Below are 25,023 nucleotides of genomic sequence, written 5' to 3' on the forward strand. Positions count from 1 at the left end.
AGTCTTTGTGCTAAGCTACGCTGACTGGACTAATTTCCCAAATATTCTTGTTACAAAAGTTTTGTCCCAAAAATGCAAATAAATCCTTATTTTAACTTACTGTAGGATGAAGTAACTCTTATTTTAGAATAAATGAATCTTCAACAGACTGAAAAACTCTGATTGGACGAGTTAAACATCAGCGAATGATGCTAATTTATCGTTAGCGGTCCAAGTTTTGACAAACCAATTAGTACCCGACGAGCCGAGGGACTTATGTTTTGTTATGTTGGTTTTTGGGGATATGCAGCTTTAAATGGATATATTTTGCTGCATTCTTTTACTGCGAGGAAGGATTTTTGTTCTTTAATTATGTCAATTTTTTTCTTTTCTTTTTTTTTTCATTTGATTTTTTGGGCGATTTAAAAAAAATGGCCTCTTTCTTTAACCATTTTTGGTTATATCTATAAAAAAAAAAAAAAAAAAAGATTTTTTTTTAATCACCCAAAAAAAACACCATTTATCATAGCTGTAAATGTAAAAACACAAATTACCACTGGGAAATTATCATTTTGGAATTTTGGGCATTTTGGTTTTCTTTTAATTGATTTTGTCGATTTTAAAGAAAAAAAAAGGTACTTTTCTTTTTTTTTTCATTTTTAAAGAAAACCTTTTCTTTGAAAAAAAAAATCACAAGAAATGACACCATTTATCACAGCCGGAAACTGGAAAAACAGAACATCATCTGTTATTTTACGGGTTTGTAGAATAATGTAGCCGAATGTCGGCGCTTTTTACTTCTGCCGACTATATTTAAGATTTAAAAAGTCACAGTGATGTTCAAACGTGAAGATTATCTTACTGAACTACACCTGTATCATAAACTTCTCTTTTGTCACAGATCTTATTTTCTGCAATAATCCAAAATCCAACGGAAAAATCCCGTAGGTTATTTGTCGAGGGACGCAGGACGACTTCTACGTCGGCCCACAGAGAAACGCGATATAAAACATGATTGATTTGTTATTTTTTGTGATCAGATCTGCAAGTCTTGATTAGAACCGACACTCGAGTCGTTTTGCTCCGCCCACTGAGGTTTAGCTCAACCAATCAGATTTCTTTGTGCCACCAGAGCAGCTCCGCCTCTTTATAACCGATCATCTCATGACAGACAGACAGACAGACAGACGGACAAGATAAGGACACACAGACAGGATGTGGACAGACAGACAGACAGGACGGTAGACGTCTCCGTGGTGACTCCCGTTATCGTCTCTGAGGAGTCGGCTGGACGTCAACACCACTGCAGCACAGTGTTCTGGTTTATTTAATAATCCTCTCATGAGTAGGCACGGCATCTAACGATAACATTTATTTACACGTTTAAATTCACATATTATAATAGTACCTTTTTATAATTAACTCTACTTTTTAGAGTGGAGATATATTTCAATATGGCAGGAGAACTCAGTCCTGAAGAGAAATGAACAAAAACAAAACAAAAAATTGGCATTTTTTAAGCGTTTTTGAAACAGGCAGAAGTGGAGGAAGGTGACGCCGCGGCTCCCGTGTTCGTTCACGACGAGCGCCAGCAGCTCCTCCCCGCCCCGCCTCCTCTCGCCACCGTCATTAAAAATGTCTTTATTGTCTCGTTTGGCTTTCACAGAAAGCGTCAAACCCGGCTGTCTCGCTCCCGACGAGCCACTCAGCACAGACAGAGGAGGAGGAGGAGGAGCGACTCCACATTTGTTCAGAAAGACTGAAGATGGAGGAGGAGGAGGAGCAACAGGAGGAGGAAGGACTCCACGTTTGTTTCAAGACTGACTGAAGATGGGGGAGGAGGAGGTCGAGGAAGGAGTCTGTGTTCGTTTCCAAAGTGACTGAAGATGGAGGAGGAGGAGCAGCAGGAGGAGGAGGAGGAGGAGGAGGGAGTCCACATTTGTTTCCGGAACCAAAGATTAGGGAGGAGGAGGCGGAGGGACCGTTTGTGTGTTTCCAGACAGACTAAAGATGGAGGAGGAGGAGGAGGAGGAGGAGGTGCGAAGTTCTGTCCTCAAACAGGTCCTTTAGTATCTCCCAACTTCTCCTCCTCTTCCTCCTCATGACAAACTGATTTGGTCTGATCCGGTTGAGTGGGTTCAGGTGGGATGAAGAAGAGGAGGAGGAGGAGGACCAAAGACTCCCAAGTTCGTTTCCAAAGCGACTGAAGATAGAGGAGGAGGAGGAGGAGGAGGAGATGCGCAGTTCAGCCCTGATCGGGTCCTTTATTATTTACCACCTCCTCCTCCTCTTCCTCCTCCTGGTGAAGAAGGAGCCTGATCCGGTCCAATCTGGTTGAGTGGGTTCAGGTGGGAGGAAGAGCTGGAGGAGGAGGAGGAGGTGGAGGAAGGAGTCCACAGTTGTTTCTGGAGCGACTGAAGATGGAGGAAGAGGGAGGCGTCAGATCTTGATGTCCTGGGACTCCACCATCTTGGCGAGCGTCTTCTTCACTCTGAGGATGGTGAGGCGGGAGGCGGGGTTATGAGCCCAGCACTCTGACATCAGCTTCAGCATCGCCCGGAGACACTGAGGAGACACAAGGACAACACACACACACACACACACACACACACACACAGAGTTAGAGACAGTACAAGTCCTAGACACGCCCAGAAACATCCTAAAATCCTTGGAACGCCCTTAAAACCTCAAAATGTCCTAAAATGCTCAAAATGTCCTAAAATCCTCAAAATGTCCCAAAATTTTAGAAATGTCCTAAAACTGCAAAAATATCCAAGAAACCTACAAATGTCCTAAAATTCTCATTTGCACTAAAATCCTAGAAATGTCCTCATATCCTGGAAATGTCCTCATATCCTGGAAATGCTCTAAAAATCCAAGAATCGTCCTGAAAGCCTAGAAATGTCCCAAAATCCTTGAAACCTTCTACAGTCCTAGAAACATGATAAAGTCCCAGACTCGTGTACGGGGCTGCTGTGATTGGCCCCGGCCTCCTGTCAATTTGCTAAAGTGGCCCCAAAACAAAGCAAGTTGGGCGTCACTGACGTGAATCCTTCATAGTGAAAAACGACTCAGATCTGAAAGCGTATCGTAGAAACGTGGCTGAAAACTGGATAAAAAGTCCACTTTAAACGACTTCGGGCAGACAAAGCGGATATGAAACCTCGGACAGACTGTGTCCTCGATTCTCGTCAGACACGTTTGGAATAAAGTGCACAAATATAAATAAATAAATATAATAAATATAATATCGGTGAAGTCATTTTTAGACACTGTCATGCTGAAAAGTTAAATTCAGCTATTTTATCATTAAGTGAGGCTGTGAGTATTCAGTGTGGTATTAATACTTTATTTTGTAAGTAAATCTGTGTCTTTGTTTGTTTATTTGTCTTTATGTTTGTTTTTGTTTTCTTATTTCCTGTTGCTGTTGTTGTCCTTGTAGTTATTATTTATGATTACCTTTTACGACTACACTGCTTGTCCATGCATTTTTTCTGTCACTGTCTCTACAAACAACCTTGCTTTGCTGTATTATTTGTCTAGTTTTCCACCATTTTATCTCTTGTGGACGTGTACGGCCTTACACATTGTGTTTTTGAAGTTTTGTATGAAAAATTTCTTGAAAATCTCATAAATAAATCATATGTAAAAAATCTGTGTCTGCGTTTATAAATGATCGACGTCTGAATGTTGAGCGTCACCTCGTCACTGTTCCAGCGGTTGGACACGGTCGGTCTCAGTCCTTTGACACAAAACCACCTCCAGCATGTCCTCGTAAGACGGGTCGGAGGGCACCATCTCGTAGTACGGCAGCTGGTAGTCCTCCACGATACCTGAGAGGAGACACAGAGACGTTAACTCACCCGAGGACACATTTTCTCACTGAGACGGACTTTTTTTTCTCCTTCATCCGGATCACTTCTGTTCTAACAAGATTACAAAGAATATCACAGCAAAAATTATTAAAAAGGCTGTTTTTCACTGTTAATACTTTGTTGAATAATATACAAACTGTTTTGATACGTAAAATGTCAGAAAATTTGTGAAACGGTTAACTTTTCTGGCACATTTATGTCATCGAGTCTTTATTAAATATTTAAATATCTCGTTGTGTCCATGACAAGACAAGAAGCATCACAAATAATAAAGAAAGACAATGAAAATTAAAAAAACAATTTACGGAAAATGTTAATATTATATAATATTATTAATCCTTTGTTAATTGTATGAAATTTAGCAAAAAAAGAAGAAAAAAATGATAGAAAAAAAGGTTTACAAAATATCTTAAAAAGGTAAATAAATATACATTAAATTATATAAATAATATATATAATATTGCATTATATAAATAAATCCAATTATTTTAACATTGATAATTTAAGGTTGAGCCATCGTAACTTTCCTTAGCTATTTAAATTAATTAATTTAATTAATTAATTTAAAAAAAAAAAATATTCAGATGGGGATAGATGTTCAGGACTGTCTGCAGTAACATATTTTCACCAGCAAGTGGAGCCACTTAATAAATCTAAAAACTGACTGGAGTACTTCTTCATGCTGGTTTACTCTGAAATATTTGAATATTTTCACTGGCCAATCACAGCTGAGTATTCACACTAAAATAACTGACAGAAATGTCTTATGACACTAAATTAATGCTGCAACTAACAATTATTCTCTGATGATGATTTTCAATTAGAGCTGCAACAATTTGTCAAATTGTGTTTTTCAAGCAAAAAAAAAAAGATTCAAATATTCTCCGGTTTCAGATTCTTAGACTGTTTGATGCTTTTTTGGTTATATGTCACAGTAAATTAAAAAAACAAAAAAAAAAAATCAAGTTATTGGAACGACAAAACAAGCAGACCGAGGTCATCACAGTGGCCTCTGAGAAGACGGCAAGCCATTTTTTTTTTTCGATATTTTTACAATATATGACAAAAATAATCAACAGTAGTCTAAAATATGTTTAAAAAACCTTGAAAAAGTCACAAACTCTCAGAGGCTACATCGTCTTAGTTATCTTGTTTTGTTTAATTAGTGTTTCAAAATATCCAAATGTTCAATCTACGCCAAAGAAAAAGAGAAAATCCTCACTCTGCGAAGCCGAGTCCAGAAAACTTCTTGTGTTTTTGTTTGAAAAAATTACTGAAACAATCAATAGATGCCAGTTAATTTTGTGTAGATCGACTAATTGTTGCAGCTTTACATTTAATGCAGTAAAAACCGGGCTTACAGGAGTTCAAAAAAACTTTATTGAGTCTATTTTTGGTTAATATCTAAAAAAAATGTATGAGCATACACTCAGTGTCCACTTTATCAGGAACACCCGTGCAGTCTAATGTCTGTAAAACACAGTTTGTGTGTGTGTGTGTGTGTGTGTGTGTGTGTGTGTGTGTGTACCTCCGGTGACGCAGCGTCTCGCCATCTCCCAGATGACGAGGCCGTAGCTGTACATGTCGGCCATGATGTAGGCCTGGAAGTGGTTCTTGTTGAGGCTCTCGTCCAGGACCTCGGGGGCCATGTAGCGCCTCGTCCCCACCCGTGTGCTCAGAGGGACGTCCACCTCGTTAGTGTCACTATGGCAACGCAAAAAACAGCGCCGTCAGTCACATGCAGATGTCACTGTAGTGTATACGGTGAGGACAGTTTCAACATGTCCACAGCGTGACGGCGTACCTGTTGAACTTGACGGCGAGGCCGAGGTCGGCGATGCAGCAGGTGCCGTTCTTCTTGATCAGGATGTTCTTGCTCTTCAGGTCTCGGTGGGCGATGGCCGGCTTGCCCTGCGTGCCGTAGATCTCCGTGTGCAGGTGGCAGAGGCCGCAGGCGGCGGAGTACGCCAGCCGCAGCAGAGTCTGCGTGTCCAGCGTGGTCAGCTTGAGGTAGTCGTACAGAGAGCCGTTCTCGTGGTAGTCGGTGATGAGGAAGAGCTGCGTGAAGGCGCCGGTGCCTTTGATGTCGGCCGCGATGAAGCCTGCAGGCCGGAGAGAGATGATTGATGGGTCAGACCTCCGCGGACGAGGAAACACTCGTAAAAATTGCGAGAATTTCTATGACTTTGAGACCAAAGTGAAACTGAAAATGTCATTTTTCTTTAGAAATTTTGGTTCTTGTTTCTTTAAAAATGTTTGGTTAAAGGAAAAATGGCTTTTTTTTCTTAATATTAAAAAAAAAAATCTGATTTGTTTTTCTTTAAATCACCAATATTTACACCAATGGTCTTTCCACTTGAAACAAAATTTCATGAATTTTCCAAAACTTTCAGGGATTATTTAGTTATCCAGACCTGAAAATTGTTTTTTGCAAACTTTTCCAGGTTTTTCTTGACCACAGGAACCCTAAAATATTTAATTTTCTCTGACCGAAGGTCATCAGTACCTTCGGCTGCAGCTTAAAATATGTGATAATATGAGATTTAAGGACTGAGTTTATTTATATTTCCTTTTATTTGATTTTAAATGTTATTTCTATAATTCTACCCTGTTTAACAGTATTTAAATCATGTGTTTAATATCTCTTTATTTCTATATTAAGACTTCACAATAAAGGCTCCTCACACACTTTACGATGTGAGCCCGATTTTGTTGGATTTCTGAGCCACACGACTCACTTAAACTAAATTTTAGCTCCGTCAGGTTCAGTTTTCTGTCCAGTGCACTCTGGGGAGCGAGGACGGATCATAGCCTGAGCAGCGTGTCGTCGTCGCGTCCCATCAGACGACAGGCGACGCCGTCATTAGTTTTAAATCATCAACCAAATTAAAAATCAATGGCGGTATTGATCGGTCCTGGAGTCCTGCAGTCTTCGTCTGTCGCTCTGAGCTCACAGTTTTATTGAGTTTTGTTACTTCTCTCGACTTTGTACTCGCTCTGACAGAACCTGCTGTGTATCGCTGCTGTCGGGCACAAACCTCCGAAATTGCTATTTTTCAGGAATTAGAAAAAAAACACTGTGTTTTTTAAAAGGATCCAATGGAGAAAGGAGTTTTGGTCGCAAGCTTTTTAAATATATTTCATTCATCATTTCAGAAAACAGGGAAATGTGGAGATGCGGGGTTTGCGCCCGATAATGACGATCAGTGAAGTGAGATGTGCTTTGTTACCGAGGATGTTTTCGTGTCTCATCAGGACCGTCTGGTAGATCTCCGTCTCTCTGAACCAGCTGGCTTCCTCGCGGGTGAAGAAGACTTTGACGGCCACCTTCTCTCCCCTCCAGCGGCCCAGCCACACCTCGCCGTACCTCCCCTTACCGATCTGACGGACCATCTGGATCTGCTTGGCGATCGTCCGCTGCACCTGAGCGGACGAGAGAACAACAAGTTGGGGTTTAGTGATATTGGTTTTTTTTGTCGGATTTGAGTCGAATCTCAGCTGCTGATTTACCTCAAATTCATTAAAATAACGAGTGCACGAAATAAAATTAAAAAAATGACAGAAACAAGAAAGTGAAGCACTTTCACTTAAAATAGTCCCGACATCTTTTTTTAAGCGCTGAAACAATTAGATTATTATGATAACTTGATTGACAGAAAATTAATCTGCAAATATATCGATAACTGATTAATATTGACGCTTAATATGTGCTTGTTCAGTGCAAGGTTGTTCTTTTTTTTCCTGTTATATCACTACAAATTAAATATGTTTTAGACTGTTGACCAACAAACATCTGAAGTCACTAGTTTCTGACATTTTAAAGGAAAATCAGTTAATTTTGAAAATAATCAGCAGAATAATGAATAAGGAAAATAAGTCTTTGCTGCAGTCCTACTTTTATTTATAATCTAATTTATCTATTTATAATTTAATTTATAATCCCACCCCCTCCCCAAAAAAGTACAGAAAACACATTTTTGGGTCATTTTCAATAGACTTCTTAACCTTTAACCTTTTTCGCTTTGCCTGAAGAGAATTTGCAAAGTTCCTCGTGTAAAAAGATTAAACTGTGTTTCATTCAGACAGTTTATATGCAGCATTAAGAACTTTGGTTTGTTAATAAAAATAAAGGTTTTGTGGAGGAACGTGGACATTTTTATACACTTAAGTACTGCATCATCAATTTATAAAACACTTGCTGATATTAAAAAACATCAACAAATTGTTTAAAGGAGACAAATTATTTTCAGTTTTAGTTTCTGCATAAATCTGGCCATCAAACTGCGAAATTCAGAAAATAATAATTAGTGTCTAAAAAGCGTCTGATTGGATCACTGGACACAGAATTGAGTGTTGGGTCTAACTTCAGAGGAATAAAAGTGTCCACATTTTTCTCCTAAATTTGAACTGATCAGACGTTTCTTCTGCAGAAGTCCCATGTATGTATCTATATGTTTGCAAATCATATTATGTAATTTTTGTTAAGTGTCCTCCCAATGCAGTGTTGTGTCCTCACCAGCAGGGGGAGCCCGGAGCCGCTGCCGGAGCTCTGTGATTGGTGAATGAGGTCTTTGAGAGACTCTCCAGCAGGGATGAAGACCTCCTGCTCCAGATCCTTGTGATACCGCTGACGCTCACTCTGCCACTTATACCTGACACACACACACACACACACACACACACACACACACACACACACACAGAGTTAAGTTTCTAAATATAGAATACTAATTTATTAACAGCTACTGTCACTTCTATGGCAGCTGCAGGTTTTCACATTATGTAATTAAATGTGTTGAATTCCTTTTAGATTGTATATCAATAAATACAGTATGCAGTAATATAGTAAAAAATAGCTGTGACTGAGGTACGCTGAAGTCGTACCTGTAGTAACAGACGACGGTGACGCAGATCAGAGTGCAGCAGCAGACCGTCATGGAGATGAGGAAGGCCAGCCAGTGGGGGCTTCCTTCTGGAAAACAAAACAGCGGAGCTTAACTCTGCTCTCACCTGACGATCAAACACCTGCAGCAGCTGTCGGGGGGAGCGTGAGTGTTACCTGCGGGAGGCTGAGGGGGGAGGGTGGGCTGCAGGTCTCTGTTGCAGAAGTCGGTGTTGCAGCACTCGATCGTCCTCCTGGTCTGAGCGTTGGGAGAGTCCTGTCAATCAAAACAATCGCACGATCAATCGATGAAGCCTCCCTGACACAGTGTGATATAACAGAGCCGAGCTTTTATTTGCCAGGAGGAGGAAACAACTCCAAACAGGACAAAAACTCTCAGAGTTGACGCTGAAAGTTAAACTATCCCCAGCTTTTGTGCCACACTCGGCTGCAGCATCCAACAAGTGCAGCTCGGAGCGGCTGCTGCAGCTTTCCTTAGATATTACATGGCAGCTCGCCTCAGGCTGCACTGCGCTGCTGCTTGCTGTGATTCTGAGACACTTGATAAATTCATCTTATACTTAAAAGCCCCAAAATTAATCTCAAGAACGAAATGAAAGAAGAACCGCTAAATTATTTACTTCAACAGACGACTGAATTCTGTTTCTGAGAGACAAAGATGACAAAAAAAAAGACTCTTCAGTTGCTGATGTGTGACTATTTTCATCTGTGCATAATTATTATTATTAATAATTATGATGACGAGTAAAGATGTAAACATCTGATTTAATCTGTGCATGTAAACACAAACTTCAGTGTGAATGTGAGTGAGTGTGTGTGTGTGTGTGTGTGTGTGTGTGTGTGTGTGTGTACCTTGCACTGGAAGTGTGAGCCTTCATACTTCATGCATCCGGAGGTGAGGATGGCCTCACCGTGCTCATCCTCCTCGATGATGGCGAAACACTGACCGTTGGTCCTGAGGAGACACAGATTCGTCGTTATGGATCAATAACAATGATTTTAACTTTCTGTGGCTGATCAGCTGCGATTCCACCGTTTCCATCGCCCTGCACCCTGACTGTCTACCAGAGATTCACCGCCGTCTCTACTCACTGGCAGGTGTTGTTGGTGGCGTCCTCTGGACAGTGTCCGGAGCAGTAGCAGCTGAGGAACCGGGCGGCGTCCTCGGGCGCAATGGTCGAGTCCTCACCGGGCCGCCGAGCCTCGGGTTTCACCCCCGTCCCCTGCAGCACGTGGTCCGGGTTCTGACCTGCAGCTGGAGGGAGAAACCAGAGTTTAAGTTTTATATCTCTCAGTGTGATTTTCTGTCTGTGTTTTAAATAAACAAAGACACTCAGTTCTTCAGTTTTTACTGCAAAACAAAGAGAAGCAACATCATTTAATGATCTTTATTTATGGTCACTGTACAGTCGGGGATTGGGGGACAGATCGGAGAGCTCAGAGAACAGACTTCAGGTCAGATTTATTATAGTGACTCCTGCTGGAGGTGAAACATTCCTCCTCTATCAGCAGGACAACAGCAGGAGGAGGAGGAGGAGGAGGAGGAGGAGGGGGAGGAGGTCCATATACGGCATCAAGGCTAATAATACTGCACCAACAACTGTGAGTGCGTCTCGTCATAATCTTTATGTTTTAGGCATTTTAAAATCTCCATGGTGACTGTGAAAACATCACAAAACCCAAAAGTAACCTGATCGGGGTCAGAGGTCACAGCAGGCAGATACACAGGACTCCACCCCGGTTACTTTTCAGAATAATAATAATAATAATAATCATAATAATAGCATGTAGTACTTTTCATCAAAGATGCTTTAAAAAGAGTAGGATATATGAAAAAAAGTTATTTACTTGTACTTAATTGAATTATATCCATTTATCCTCGTTAACTGTCTTTTTAAAGACTCTTACTTTAATTGAGTGTTTGTGTTATTCATCAATGTAAAAGTTTGGTCCTGATTATTATTTTAAATCATTTCTTAAATGACTTTTAACTCAAATATCTGATTATTTCTTTCTTTTTGTTCATGCTCTTTAATTCCCTGTTTTCTTCGCATATTAATTTTTTCAAAACATTGTGAATCTTGTATGTGCACTGGAGGTCATTAATAAAATGTATTTACCCCCCCAAAAACAACAATTATACACCAAAAACAGACTCTCCAATAATCCTCGATGGACAACAACTAAAGCTTTTGAAAAATGCAGATAGATAAACAATATTCACTTTACAATAGTTAAAAAATAAATAAAAATAGAGAAAATCATTTATTTAATTGTTCATTTAATGTTACTTTTCTGTATCTGTTACTGTCTTTGTCATAATGGTAGTGCTGCATTACATGATCCATGAATTCATTAAGACAAGGTCTAATAATTATTATTTTTTTATGTTCTGTTTTGTTTATTTATTCACCTTTTATTGTCCTGATATCTATATTTGTTGTGATACTGACAGCAGTTAATGGCTGATGTATACCTGCAAGTTATGTCGAACATAAATTAAAAATTGGACAAAAAAACAATGATACCAGAGAAGATAAGCACAGTTAAGGATGTTTAAAGTAAACAATTAACGTTTGGCTAATTAATAGATTTTCTGCCAAACAATCAACTGAATCAGCTTCATCAAACAGAAAATATTCTTTAAAATATTTATCAAATGAGCAGAGATAAAGGGAGTCAGACACAGAAGAGACGTCTTAATCCCTCGCCGTCCTCCTGCAGCTCTGTTCATCCTTCTGTTATCAGTCCACCTTAACTGCCTTCTTCTAATCATCTCCAGTCCTCCTTAAATCCCTCCCTCTCTTCTTTCCTTTAACTTCTATTTCTTAAACATCAAGTGTTAAACGCTTCTGTCTCATCCCTCCCTCTCTCTCTCAAAGTAAAAACACTGGGAGCTGTGCAGACGTGCATGTTGTCATGTCTGGACATGAACTACCTGCACAGCTACACTTTGAGCTGCCTGGTCGCCACGGCAACAGTCTGTCTGTCTGTCTGTCTGTACAGCCAGCACAGAAGTAAAAACTGTTGCTGTGGTTCAGACACGGAGCTCCAGAGACTCAAACGGGTTTGTGACTGTGACTCTGCAGACAGGAACGCAGACTCTGACTCATGTTTGACAGACGTACAGAGGAAAAAAACTGAAGAAAAAGAAGAAGAAATATCGTCTGATGTCGCCTCGCAGCGACGCTTTGATGAGCTGCCTCACACCGAGCCGAGCCCGCACGTTAAAAAACCAACCCACAGACTGCGTCCACACTAATCACCATTTTCTTGTTTCAAATCTCCAATCAGACTGAAACTGCACTTTCCACACAAAAAAAATGATTTTATATAATAGTTTGATGAGTGTGTAAATGTTAAAAACTCCAGCTTAGAGTTTCTGTGTGTACAAAGAAAACTGAGCTTCATAAGACAATCACATCAACTGCCACATTAGGGACAAGAGCTGTAAGTCAGTCAGCTAATCAGGAAAATGCTTGCTGTGTGCCTGTAACTCGCTCAGTCAGTCACTAATTTGCTAAGAAAGTAAAAGAGTAAACGTTAACTACGTCAGTAAGTAAGCAAGTAACTTCTTAAGTCAGTTAACAAGTAAGTAGGCTACTTTGTGAATAAGTAACAAGTAAGAAACTACCTGACAAAGTCATAAACTGAGTAACTGAGTGACTTTGTGGGTAAGTAATTAACTAAATTATTATCTAACTACATCAGTGAGAAACTAGGTAAATGATTAAGTAGCTATACGATTAATTAAGTATCTAAGTGACTAAATAACTATGTCATTAAGTAAAAAGTAAGTCAGCAAGTAAGTAGGTAGTAAGTAGTAAGAAATTAATTAACTAATGAACTTACCGAGTAACTACGTAACTAAGACATTAAACAAGAAAGTAATTAACCAACTGTTTAAGTAACAAGTTACTAACTGAATAAATTAGTGGCTATGTAAGTAATTAAGTAAGTAACAAAATTAACCATGTCGGTAACTTATGTGAGTAACTTAGTAACAAACTAACTCAGTCTATGTGACTATAAACTAAGTAACTATGTGACTATATAGGTAGGTAACTAAGTCAGTGATGAAGTAACTTACTAACTTTGTCACTAAGTATCCAGGTTACACGGTCAGTAAGTAATTAAGCAAGTAACTAATTAACTAAGCCAGTAGGTAAATAAGTTACCAGGTAAGTAACTAACTATGTAAGTAAGCAACTATCTGACTTTATCAGTATGTAAGTTGTTGACTAACTAGTTAAGTAAGTTACTTACAGCGTAAGTAAAGGCGAGTCAGTGTATGTATATGAATGATTTTTAGCGCAGCTGGTCGTCATTAACCAGTTTATGTTGACGTTATTTTGAGCGCCTCAGTAAATCACAGACAGCTCGCGGTGTGTTCGCGTACAACAATAGTTACATTTCCTAAAGCCAAATATTTGTTGAAATTATTCAAATGATTTTATATAGTTTTAGATCTTATGTTTTGGATTTTATTAGTTTTTTGTTACTGTAAACCAATTTATAATAATGAAATAAATAAAAACTAATCTTTTTATGTTGGGAGGTACCTACAATGTTTTTCTAGAGACACAGTGACTTCTGTCCTACGTAGACGCAGGCATGATTTATATTTAAATCAGCGCAAACAAAAATAAAAAATGTCATCACTGTCTAAAACTGAAAAATGTTACACACTTTTCTCTCAGCCCCGCCCCCCTCTCACGCTGCGGACGGCTCTGATTGGCTGAAATAAAGATGTATTGCGTGCCTGCAGCGAGGAGGCAGGAGCAGTAAAGGGACGGTGGGTGTGCTGAGGCTGGAAATGGCTGCTCTTGTTTCTGTCTCCATCCACATGTGTGCTTAATTGTGCCGGCAGTCAGAGTGGAGACTGAGGTCTGGCAGAGAGCACGCTGGGTAATCAGACTCTTAAAGTCACAGCGCTGCTTCAGACCCACCGTTTATTTACGTCCAGTAGCAGTCTGATAAAACACTCTGATCTCTCATTTAAACATCCGAGCAGCTGCAGGGAAAACGGTGAACATGGACGCTCAGTTTTGGGTCAAAGCAGTCGGTGTGGTCTGCAAAGTTAGCTGCTCTCGTGCAGAGAAACTTTACGACGGGGAGTTACTCAAGAGTGACTCACTGTCTGCAAATATGCAGCGTACTGATAATAAAACGTGCAGCAAAAAGAAATCAATAAAGCTGAAAGGACTAGTCGAAACAAAGAGAAATAAGCGACGACTATTCTGATAATCGCAGCCTTTTGTTCTCTGGTTGAAGCTTCTTCAATGAGAAGTTTTGCAGATTTCCTTTGTTACATGTTAATATTTGTTGTGTGAATATTTTTAGGGTTTGGACTTTTGGGTGAACAGAAAATCATTTGAACACATCAGCTTGGGCTCTAGAAAGGTGTGAGGGCCATCGTTTTTGGATATTTTACACACTAAAAGAATAATTGGGAAAAAAAATACATAAAAATCATATTTGGTTTCCATCCTAAAAAATTAAACAGTACTAAATAAAACTATTAAATTAACCGCAAAGTAATCTGATAATATATCTTCTCTTAGAGAACTGAGAAAATTGGCAATGAGAACTTAACGAGAAATGACCCAAAAATGAGCAAAAACTTAGTAAAAAGTTACAGGAAAAATTACTAAATAATAGCATAAAAGAAAAAAAAACAACCCAAAAATGAAATGACCAGCAAAATGTAAATATATATTTATACATACATAAAAAATGAAAACATCTTTTTTCTATATTCTTTCTGTAACATAATTTGAAATGTATAATACTGATAACTAAAACTTCATATTTCCCCCTCTTTAAAAAAAAATCAAATAATTCTCTCTCCTTTCATTTTTTCCAAATTTCTTGCATTTTACATTTGAGGGCTTTGAGCAAAATTTGGACCATTTTTCACTATTTTCTGACATTTTATCGCTCAAACAACTAATCGATGGAGAAAAATAATCAACAGATTAACCGAAAATTAAACTGATGGTCATTTGCAGCCCAAGCTGATAACAAAAGAACAAACTGAGTTGTTAAATATAACTTCTCTAACTTGGGTGCGGAAATTAAGCAGATGTGTGGAAGAAAAGTATGAAGGAAGGAATGTGGGTTACAGCAGACCGAGGAGCGCTTGATTTAAGCCTCGCCATGTCCCTGTTGCTGTAAGTGGGCGCTCAGTTTTGGGCTAAAGCAGCCGGTGTGGTCTGCAGACACAAAGTTAGCTGCTCTGCTCTCATGCAGAGAAACTTTACGACGGGGAGTTACTCGAGTGACTCACTGTCGGCAAATATGCAGAAAACATAAAGATGGCATGATCGAACTCCAGGGACGTACCAAGAGGAAGCGTAACAAAGAAAAATCAAATGTGCTGAAGAAAAAATGATTCAGATAACAACAAACGGCACTTTTGGTGAAGAGATTTTGAATACAGTGTCTATAAACTGTTGCCTCCTCTCTTTATTAACCCTTTGACACATGTTCATATTGGCTTAATTACTTACAAAAATATGAGAAGAAGGTAATGAGCAACTTAGGAAGAAATTACCCCAAAATCAGCAAAAATAAATAAATAAATAGATTTTTTTAAAAAACTACAAGAAATGTACCTAAAAATTAGCACAAATAAATAAAAACAAATAAAAAATCAAAAAGTAAAAAATGTGCTTAAAAATAATAACAACTCCATTTAATATTTTTATTCAATTTCAATTTTCAAAGCACTTTGCAAGTTGCATATTGCCTTTTTCCCCATGTTTTGAAGTGTTTAGATGATTTTTCCTCAGTAAAACTACTTTTGCAGAGTGAATTTGGCTGAGCTGGTAAACACAGGCCAGAAAGCGCATCTTTTACCACCCACCACGTCCCAGTTGATGTTGTTAAACGACAGCAGAGCAGGCGAGGCGTGTGTGAAGGAGAGCCGGGTCGAACAGTATCTAAAAGTCACGGTTATCTTCTCCTCTGGGTTGGAAATGTACCAGACTCACTCTCTGAACCGCTCTGAGGAGATAAACTCCACCCGTCTGGTGCAGCATGGCGTGGTAAAAAAAACAAACAATCTGTAAACACTGAGTGACTCTACAGCAGAGCTGATGACAGGACGGTGTTGAAACTGTCCCACCTCCATCACAACTTTCCAAAAACAGCAGTTGTATATAGAGAAGTTGTTTTCCAGAAAATATATGTTACTCATGATAATAGATTAATCATTTTGGCCTTTTTCCAGTTAAAATATACCCAAATATTCGTTGGTTACATCCTCTATAGTGTGTTGCTTTACTTTTTTTAGATGCAGGTACAAGTTTTAGTCTTAGTGACATTTTTTCTGTTTTTTTTTCTATTTTATTTTATTGTTTTTAGCATTTTATTGACTTAACGGCTGAGTTGCACTTCAAATTCAGCAGCGGAGGCCACACGCTGTCGCTGCACTGATATCCTCCCAATCCACAATCCAAACACTGTCAATACAGACTCTTTTATTGGGAGCTGACTGTGGTTAGTTTCATTTCTGTGTAGACTTCAATTTAACACCTGATTCACACTAAAGCAATTAACCTGATGCTCCGCTCGCTGAGAGTTTTTGGAGCTCCTCATTAAAAGTCCAAGATCACAAACACATCTGAGTTTGTTTGGCATAAATAAAAATGCAAGTGTTTTGTGTGAACTATTAAAAGAAATTAACCAAGATGCTGCCCTGATATCTAGAAGGTGAAATATCTCGACCTGTCGGGGACTTTGTCTGCAAATGAGCGCCTCAGAATCTGAAGCACTGTTAAGCTTTAAGCCTGCAGAGGGCAAACGCATCCTGCTGCTCCTCCAGTCAGGGACAAATAAGAAAAGAGGCGAGGGAGGAGGACAGAAAGAGGACAGATCAGCTGTCAACCACACTGAAACCTCGAGAGGACGCTCAGTGTCACCTCCCTCTGCTCCTCTCACTCCCCCGCCCTTGGAAACAGGGGAGGGAGAGCACGTGTACGACTCGAATCAGTCAATCCAGAATAACAGCATCAACCCTAAACGCCTCACAGTTGATATCTGACAACGGCTGAAATATTTGGGAATCTCAGAATTCAGAGTAATCGCACTTCAATCTTCATTTTGCAAAGAGAATTATTAAGATAATAAATTCACATTTCCCCCCAAAACTGCCTCTTTTAAACCTGAACTACAAGAAATCTGTAGTAGTGTTTGTGCTGTATACTGTCCTGCACTGTGCTCTCATACTAAACATCCGAAACATCAGCACAGAGATTCAGAGGATTTTTTTTTGGATGCCCTGTTAAGTTGCTGCAGGCTGGAGATCAGGACAGAGGACAGGCTGGTTTTCTCTTGTTACGAGCCGTCATCACTTCTGCAGGGCGACAGGAGAGGACGACACGCAGCTGATGATCAGAGAACGTGATCCAGACGACATCCTGCGCCACCTCTCTGTCCCTCGGCTCGGTAACTATTTCATCTCAAAGTGGTAATGTTCGATTCTGTCTCTCAGCTCTAGCATTAGTGAAGGGCTTTGGAGGAGATTTAAAAATACCAAGATATAGCCTAAAATACTGCAATGTAAGTTTCAGCCAATATCACCCAGCACTCTCATAAAAAACCTCATAAAACATAAAAATCAGATTCAAGAAACACGTAGTGGAAGTGTGAATCAGCCGTGCGGTGTTGAGTGACTTTCTTGTCAGAGTGGAAACAAACACTCTTTCAAAGGGTGAATATGTCTCCAGAGGGACTGCCGGATATTTCCGGAGAACAATGGCTGTTTGGAGCATTTAGCGCCGCTGACAGCTCGTACAGCGCCATACAGGAAATGGTTAATGTGCAGAGGGGAAGTGAGAGCGGCAACAATCAGTTCAACAGCTTCCTGCAGGGGGGAGCGGTGGACGGGGCCGAGAGCGTTTCACAGGGCCGAAATATGGGGAAATAAAAAAGTCAGCTGACAACAAAATGATTGTTTTAGTGTTGAGGGGTTTTTTGGGTGGATGCATTTATGTTTTTTATTTATTTAAAAGAGAAATTTGACGCAAAAGAAGTGAAGCTGAAGTCAACAGGTGAAGATGTGAGTGGAAAAAATAGTTTGATAAGACGACAGAAACAGTCTCTCCTTTTCCTCCACAGATAACTCTGTGTGTGTGTGTGTGTGTGTGTGTGTGTGTGTGACTGATATCACACAGTCTGACACAATCAGTCAGTAACACTCAGCTGAACACCGCCCTGCTCTTATCAGCCTGCTCTGTGTGTGTTTGCAGGTCAGAAGGTGACCTTTCTCATGTTCAGAGCTGCAGTTTTTATGAACACATCCACACTGTACTGACAACATCTGGGAGAAAAAAATGCATGTTTTCCTCTCTTTTTGCTGTTATGAACACAATAAACCATCATGTTTACACCCAAAAACGGAGCTTTACAATCTGAACAACATGAAAACATCTTCAGATCTTACAGCCTGCACTATGATCAGGAGAAACTTTGAAGTTGGGTGGAAAAAGCATTTTGTTTGCATGTTTTAATTATCAGTTTTTCTATGCAATGTTTTTCATACATCATACGCACGATGTCAGTGTTGTTAGATTCAAGGCAGGGTGGCAACAAATGCTTGTTTTCATTATTTTATGACAAAATACAACACATTTTAAAGTGATGTCTTGAAGGTCCAGTTATTTATCCCAACTTGAAATTTGTTTTGCTGTTATCAATGTAAATGTTGTAGTTTGGTTTTGTTATATCAATGCGTTATGTTAGCTTGTTAATAGTACTTTCTATTTATTCATAATTAAATATTTATGTATACTTTTAAGTGTTAAGATGTAAGATATTTTTCACTTTCAAGTTCAAATTTGCCTTTGCAATTAAAAAAAAGACATTCTTTTTGAGTGTTGCTCTGGCAGCGGTAACATTTTTAAAGTAACTGTTTTGTCACTGGTAACAGCAGAAATGATACCCTACATTAATAAATCCCTCAAACACACTTACACACCAAAAAAAAACCCCAAAAAAACAAACAAATAAGAAAATATAAAAGTATGAAAAGCAGCAACCGCTCGCATTGGAAGAAGCTGCATGATAAATTACAAATATGAAGTGAAAACTAAAGTGGAAATCTTTTTAAATTCCACTTAAATGTTTAAAACAGGATTCAAGGTTAGCTAGTGCCCAGGTAACAACTAATGCAAATAAACAAAAAATAAATGCCTTAAAATATTAAATCTTAATTGTAATGAAGCTAAGTCTAACTGCTGCTGGAAATAAAGCATTATATTCTGCAACTTTTATCCTCTTAGTTCAATCTGAAACAGGCCGTTTCGTGACAAAACACAACTTTAAGAAAACAGTAAATCAACAAATCTCTGCCAAAAGCTTCCCAAACACATGATCATCTATGTTAGAATAAATAAGTTCTTTAGGAGTGAAAACGTCCCCGACTTTGTATCTATTGTTAACACAGCTTCATTTCTAAAGTCTCTCCATTATCAGCCAATTGACACTTAATCACAGCTTTGACAAAAGGCCTGCGATACAGATCTGTGTGCACAGGGAGGGGGAGCTGATTACAGAGGAGGGGCGTCGTGACTTTTTATGTTAATGTGCCGCTTATCTCGCTGAAAACAAACTGAAGGGTTAATGAATAACTGAGCGGCTCATGGTTGAGCTTGTGTGTTGAGCTGCAGCTTTGAGTTGAAGAAGCAGTCGTGAGTGGATGTTGATTTTTATGCATTTCACAGATCGAGTGATCGCACAGAGGAGAGATTTCCCAAACTGATCAGAGATACTTCTAATAAAGCAGAATGTAAATCTCACACTTGTGTAGCGCGTCTTTTCAGACTTTCTTTTTTTGCTTCTCGTCATCTGTGACATCGGAGTTTTTGGCTTTTTGTCAGATGATTCAGTCTCAGTTTCACTTGTCAGGAATTTATGACCGACTTGGCAGTAAAACACGTTACACAGGCTTTCATAAACTACTAACTGATGAGTGACGGGTTTGATCCAAAGTGATGAACGGATTAAGCCGCAGCAGACATACAATCTGTAAGATGATTAAATAGTTGTTTTCTCTGTTCACACTTTCAGCTGCTGCTTTGAACTGGAGAAAACTTTTCTTGTCCTTGAATGTAATTTAACATCTACTTTAAAAAACAAGCTCTTCTCGTATATTTGGGTCAATACGGAGTCTTTAAACGCCCTGGCCATGCAAAATATACGTTTTTTCATACATTCATAGTCACAATCCATTAGATATATATGAGAAAAATCAAAAGGTACATGTTTAATTAGTAATCAGTTCAAATATTACTTGTAATCATCTGCTGTATCTAATCTGGACCAGTATTTTAAATATTGTACATGAAAGCACTAAATTCATCAGAGGCCCCCTGATTTAATATCATCCTAATTCTTAGGTCACAATATAATATTATTGCCAATTTAAATGTTTTGCGATAGGGTGAGTATTGCAAGAGCATATATTGCTATATATTTATTGCAGTTTTTCAAATGCAAATAAACAAAAAATGTTTTCTTATTAGATAAAAATAGATCTCAGTCTGTTCAATGCGCTACAGTCATTTTCATCGCAGCAACATGCATCTCGTGGACTGAAATAGCATTTTTTACTCTAGCAGGTGACCAAATGTTTTATTTGTATCTGCAATATTAAAAATGTATATAATAAAAAATGTGATACTTGGCATCCGTGTATCAATACTATATTGCAATGCAAGTATTGTGATACTATGCTGTATCAAACCCCTCTAACCCCTCCGAAATTCAACATGCTTGCAAAGGGAAGCATACGATACTTTCCTCGTCCTTAAAACCAAAAGTCCCTAAAGCGCTTGATCATGCGACAGCTCAAACATCTTACTTAAACTGGTCAGTTACATATCAATCATCTGTCAAATGTTGAATTGCTCACTTTGTAAACAGTGCGGCTGAATGACAGATCATATCAACTTGAGGGTCAAAGTTCATAAAGTTCAAAGATCATGCAACATAAACTGAGAAACTGGTCTTTTTACACATTTTAATTCCATTGAAACTTCTAAAAAATAAACTTGATTTAAATAACCTTAATATTTTTTATTCTTTGCAAGCACTTTCATATCTGGTGTGTATGGAGGTCAAAGTCATAGTGATGAGTAGCAACGATTTAATTCTTTGAACAGCAAAATCAAATGTGTTTTTTTTTTATTTCTATATAAAGCAGAAAACACACCAAGCAGCAGCGAGAGGTGGCCTGTGGCGAGCTGCAGCCACGGGATTTTGTGGTGAAGTGCTGCCAAACTGAAGGTACCGAAGCTTTTAGCTGACAATTGTGAACAGAGACAACTTGCAGCCAATCGGTACACAGAGTCCTGTGACTCCTGTGAGATCTTAACGTGTTACAAATATTTCTTCCGGCCTGAAACACAGCCGCAGAGAAATATATTTACCATAGCGTACTTTGCCATTGCTTCATGTGTTTTTTTGACATAATTCTGTGACAAAGTTCATCAAAAGACACAAACTGAGAGCAAATGAGATAAAGTGTAATACAGAATATATAAACGGAGAACTGTGTGTGTCTGGTAGTAAAAATGGATTTCAAATGTCTTACCGTCAGCTCTGAGGGTGAGCAGGAGAGCGGCGGCCATCGCAGCCAAACAGAACGGTACACCTGCCATCCTGCAGCAGAGACTGGACTGAGACTGGACCGGAACTGGGCCCAGACTGGGCCGTCCTTTGTGATCAGGAGCTCCTGGTCAGCTGATGCTCAGAGTCCTGATAAGAATCTTTAATCCACAGTGGGAGTCGAGGGAGCGCGGGGGAGTCGGGGAGGAGCTCGGGCCCGCCACACGAGGCCTCGGTGAGAAGGATGGTCAGCTGGAAGAGGAACAGCAGGGGTGGAGGGGACACACAGGAGGGTGATATCACAATATCAGGTCGTCTTCTGTCTCACTGGCTCTTTGGGTCCAAAACCCTGAGGAGGAGGAAACAGAGTTTAACATCAGCTGATTAGTGACGGTTTCATCCAAAGCGATGAACAGATAACAGCACAAAGTTATACTTGTTATTTTCTCTGCTGGCACTTTCAGCTGCTGCCTGAAAACGCCTGGAAGAAAACTCGAGATTTCCAAGAGTCCCCTTGTCTTTTTGTTTGTTTTTTCACTTTTTTCCTCGAAAACTTAAAAAAAAAAAAAAAAGATGTGTATGCGTATGTATGTAAATTTACACTATAACTTCTACCACAAATGTTAGTGAGGACTCAAATGCAAACAGATCAATTTTGGAAAAAAAGGCAAGTCATCGCACAAAAACTTTTAAGGTCAAATGATGCTATGGCTATGTCTTTTTGGATATGAACTGGCTCCCTCATGATGCAGCAGGAGCTACAAGAGCTGTTATTGCATCACATAACTCATCTAATCATCGGGAAGTTTTGGTTCCACAATTCCTCTGCGAAATCGTGGACTGTCATCCACCAGAAGTCCCTCATACGTGGCCGTTCTCACGTATAAGGAGCTCGCCTTTCCATTATCACTCGCATGACACACCTACATCACCTTGGACTGGACATAATGACGGCAAGTGCGGAGGCTGCAATAGAAATAAACCTGCTAATGTTTTGAACATCCATCGCCATGGTTACCGGAATGTTGTCAACAGAGAAGAAGTTGCGTAACATCACTTATTGGATTATTATACAATTGTTTTTATCCACAAATAAATTTTGCGCAATTCTGTAACGGACGCCCGCCTGCTTTCTACACTTTTGTGATGGTTCCTTCAAACAGTCCTTTGAAGTGAGGACCAAACTGTCCTCACGGTGCAGTCTGTCCTCACTACGCTGGTTTAAAACTGATAATGCTCCTCACAAAGATCCCCTAACTTGGCACTCGTTCACACACTTTTACTGTCTCACATCCCACTACACTCCCCTTCATTCACTCCCAATAATACACACATGCACACACTTACTCATGTACACTCGCCAGGGCCTGTATGGTATTCCGTGTGCGTGTGTGTGTGTGTGTCTTTGTTCTCGGCCTCCTCAGCCAGAGATGTGTGAAAAGTGGGTCACAGGTCGGACCTCTTTGTCCCCCTCGGGCAAATGAAAAGTGACAGACACCGGCCACGCATCACCACTAATTCACTCTCACTCACTCTCTCACACACACACATACACACACGCACACATCCCTCTCGGCGCCCACTAATTGCAACATGCCGTTATCAGCGCTGCGCAGGGCCAGCGCCTGTAATTTGCAGAACATCCCTGGACAAATAATTTGGTAGTTAGTTGGACAGTCGGAGGCCAGTGCCGGGCCGGCAGGGGTCAGCGGGTCACAGCTCACTGAAGACGAGGGGGATAGAGAGGGACACAGCCGCAGCCGAAACAAACCACCGCCTTCTGCTGCTCGAACCAGAGACTCTTCTCCGAGACTTACTCTATCAGAATTTACCTTATTTTTACTCAGGCTGTCTCTGAAACAGTGATGATTAATCAAATCTCATTTTCACCGTCATCTTTTTTTAGCTGCATCACTCAACACAAGACAATTCAGGATAACTTACAGGGGAGAGTAAAAACTTTTACAAAGTCTTAAAAATTACCAACTACAGATACCATCTTGCTGATGTAGTAAAACTAGAAGTTATACATAACTTTTCTCCTCCTTTTTTCCCAAGTTTAAGAAAGATAGTCAGACAAAGCAAAAACATTATCAAAGTGAAACTTCATTAAGGGGCCATCTTCGATAACACCAATGGAGACTGAGAGTGGAGCGGACACCGGTGGAGACACCGGCGGAGAATGAGGACGGAGCGCACATTCGGAGCGCACGTTCAGACACCGGTGGAAAGTGAGAGCGGAGAGGATGTTTGGAGACACCGAGGCAGAGGTGTAAAAAAAAGGGAGGTGGAATAAAATGGTCTCAAAATGACGATAATATTATTTAATGCACTTTTTCCCCCCCCTGAATTTGTGTTTATAGATATCTTTGGGGTGGGGGGTCGCCACGAGTGAGGTGGGGGTTGGGGATATGTGATGAGCAGCTATATATTGCCAAATGTGCCAATTTGTTTGTTTACCAATGATTTTTGTGCAGGCACAAGACATGAGATGTATCTTGGCATGCTGCAATGAAAAAAACAATTAAAAAACTGATCTCAAATGTCATTTAACACTATTACTTCTGAGACAACATATCGCAAAACATCAAACTTTTCTCGGACTTGTTGTTTGAAGTTCCAGTGACATTTTTCTCTTTTAGTCACGTTGGAAGCAATCAGATCTCATGATGCCCACACAGCGATTATCCAGCAGCTTAAATTTCAGGTTAAAAAAGGGTAAGATAGTCCTTTCTTTAATCATAGGTGCACATATTCAAACCCATGAGTACAGATAAGAAATGTGCATGAGAGAGAAGGAGGATTAAAGTGTGTAGGTGTGTGTGTGTGTGTGTTGTGATACTGTATGTGGGAGTGGGTGAGTGCTGTCTGTGTGTCGGCGTCGCTGTGTCGATAACAGAAGTGGAAATATCTTCACCTCGCTGCCACAACAAAACCTGAAGTTTGTTTGTAGCTCTTTGCTCCATTTAGAGACCAACAACAGCAGCAGCAGGACGCAGAGATAACTAACACACACACACACACACACACACACACACACACACACACACACACACACACACAAAGACATATTCAGACTGAAGGAGGGAGGACAAGACGAGGCAGGTTCAGGAAGGACCGTCTGTTGTGAGCCCCCAAGACAGGAAGCTGCCCCCGTCCTCCACACACACCCTTCCTAAATCAACCGACACATCAACTTCCCTTTGAAAGCACATTTACGTAAAGTATATATAAAACCGGTGAGTGTCGTGGAGACTCCGTCAACACTCAAAAACTCACAGAAAGTCTCACCGCAGGCCGAGAGACAACAAACAATTACATCTGTCAACTCACAGAAATAAAACGTTCCTTCAAGAGATAAAATGCACGATTCTGTAAACCCTCTGGGTGTCAGGTAACTTTCACTCCTCCTCCTCCTCCTCCTCCTCCTCCTCCTCTTCCTCCTCGTGTTCAAACTTGTCTCTAATCCTACGTCTGCTTCTCACTCAAACAACAAACTCCTTCTTCTTCACTCAGCAGCAGAAGTTAACAGAGACGATACAGCGTTTTTTTAAAAATGCAGATAGCAGTGTCTCATTTCTGTCGACTCATGTTCTTCAGATATGGACGACTAACTGTACGATGTTCACGACAGGTTAAGATGTTCACAAGCGG

General features: G+C 39.9%; 1 protein-coding gene across 1 annotated transcript in view; it reads right to left on the reverse strand.

The window, feature by feature from the left end:
* Window positions 1-651: 651 nt before the first annotated feature.
* LOC121954250 (bone morphogenetic protein receptor type-1A-like) overlaps window positions 652-25,023 on the reverse strand; it is a 63,394-nt gene continuing 39,022 nt past the window's right edge. Inside the window, 12 exon segments of the mRNA XM_042501610.1 lie at window positions 652-2,544; window positions 3,681-3,731; window positions 3,733-3,812; window positions 5,383-5,558; window positions 5,659-5,956; window positions 7,085-7,277; window positions 8,371-8,506; window positions 8,739-8,826; window positions 8,914-9,013; window positions 9,610-9,712; window positions 9,850-10,012; window positions 21,356-21,718. Coding sequence (XP_042357544.1) covers window positions 2,419-2,544; window positions 3,681-3,731; window positions 3,733-3,812; window positions 5,383-5,558; window positions 5,659-5,956; window positions 7,085-7,277; window positions 8,371-8,506; window positions 8,739-8,826; window positions 8,914-9,013; window positions 9,610-9,712; window positions 9,850-10,012; window positions 21,356-21,422 — 1,581 coding nt within the window. The 5' untranslated portion in view covers window positions 21,423-21,718 and the 3' untranslated portion in view covers window positions 652-2,418.

The sequence above is a fragment of the Plectropomus leopardus genome, chromosome 15, assembly GCF_008729295.1.
Source record: "Plectropomus leopardus isolate mb chromosome 15, YSFRI_Pleo_2.0, whole genome shotgun sequence".
Lineage (NCBI taxonomy): Eukaryota > Metazoa > Chordata > Actinopteri > Perciformes > Serranidae > Plectropomus > Plectropomus leopardus.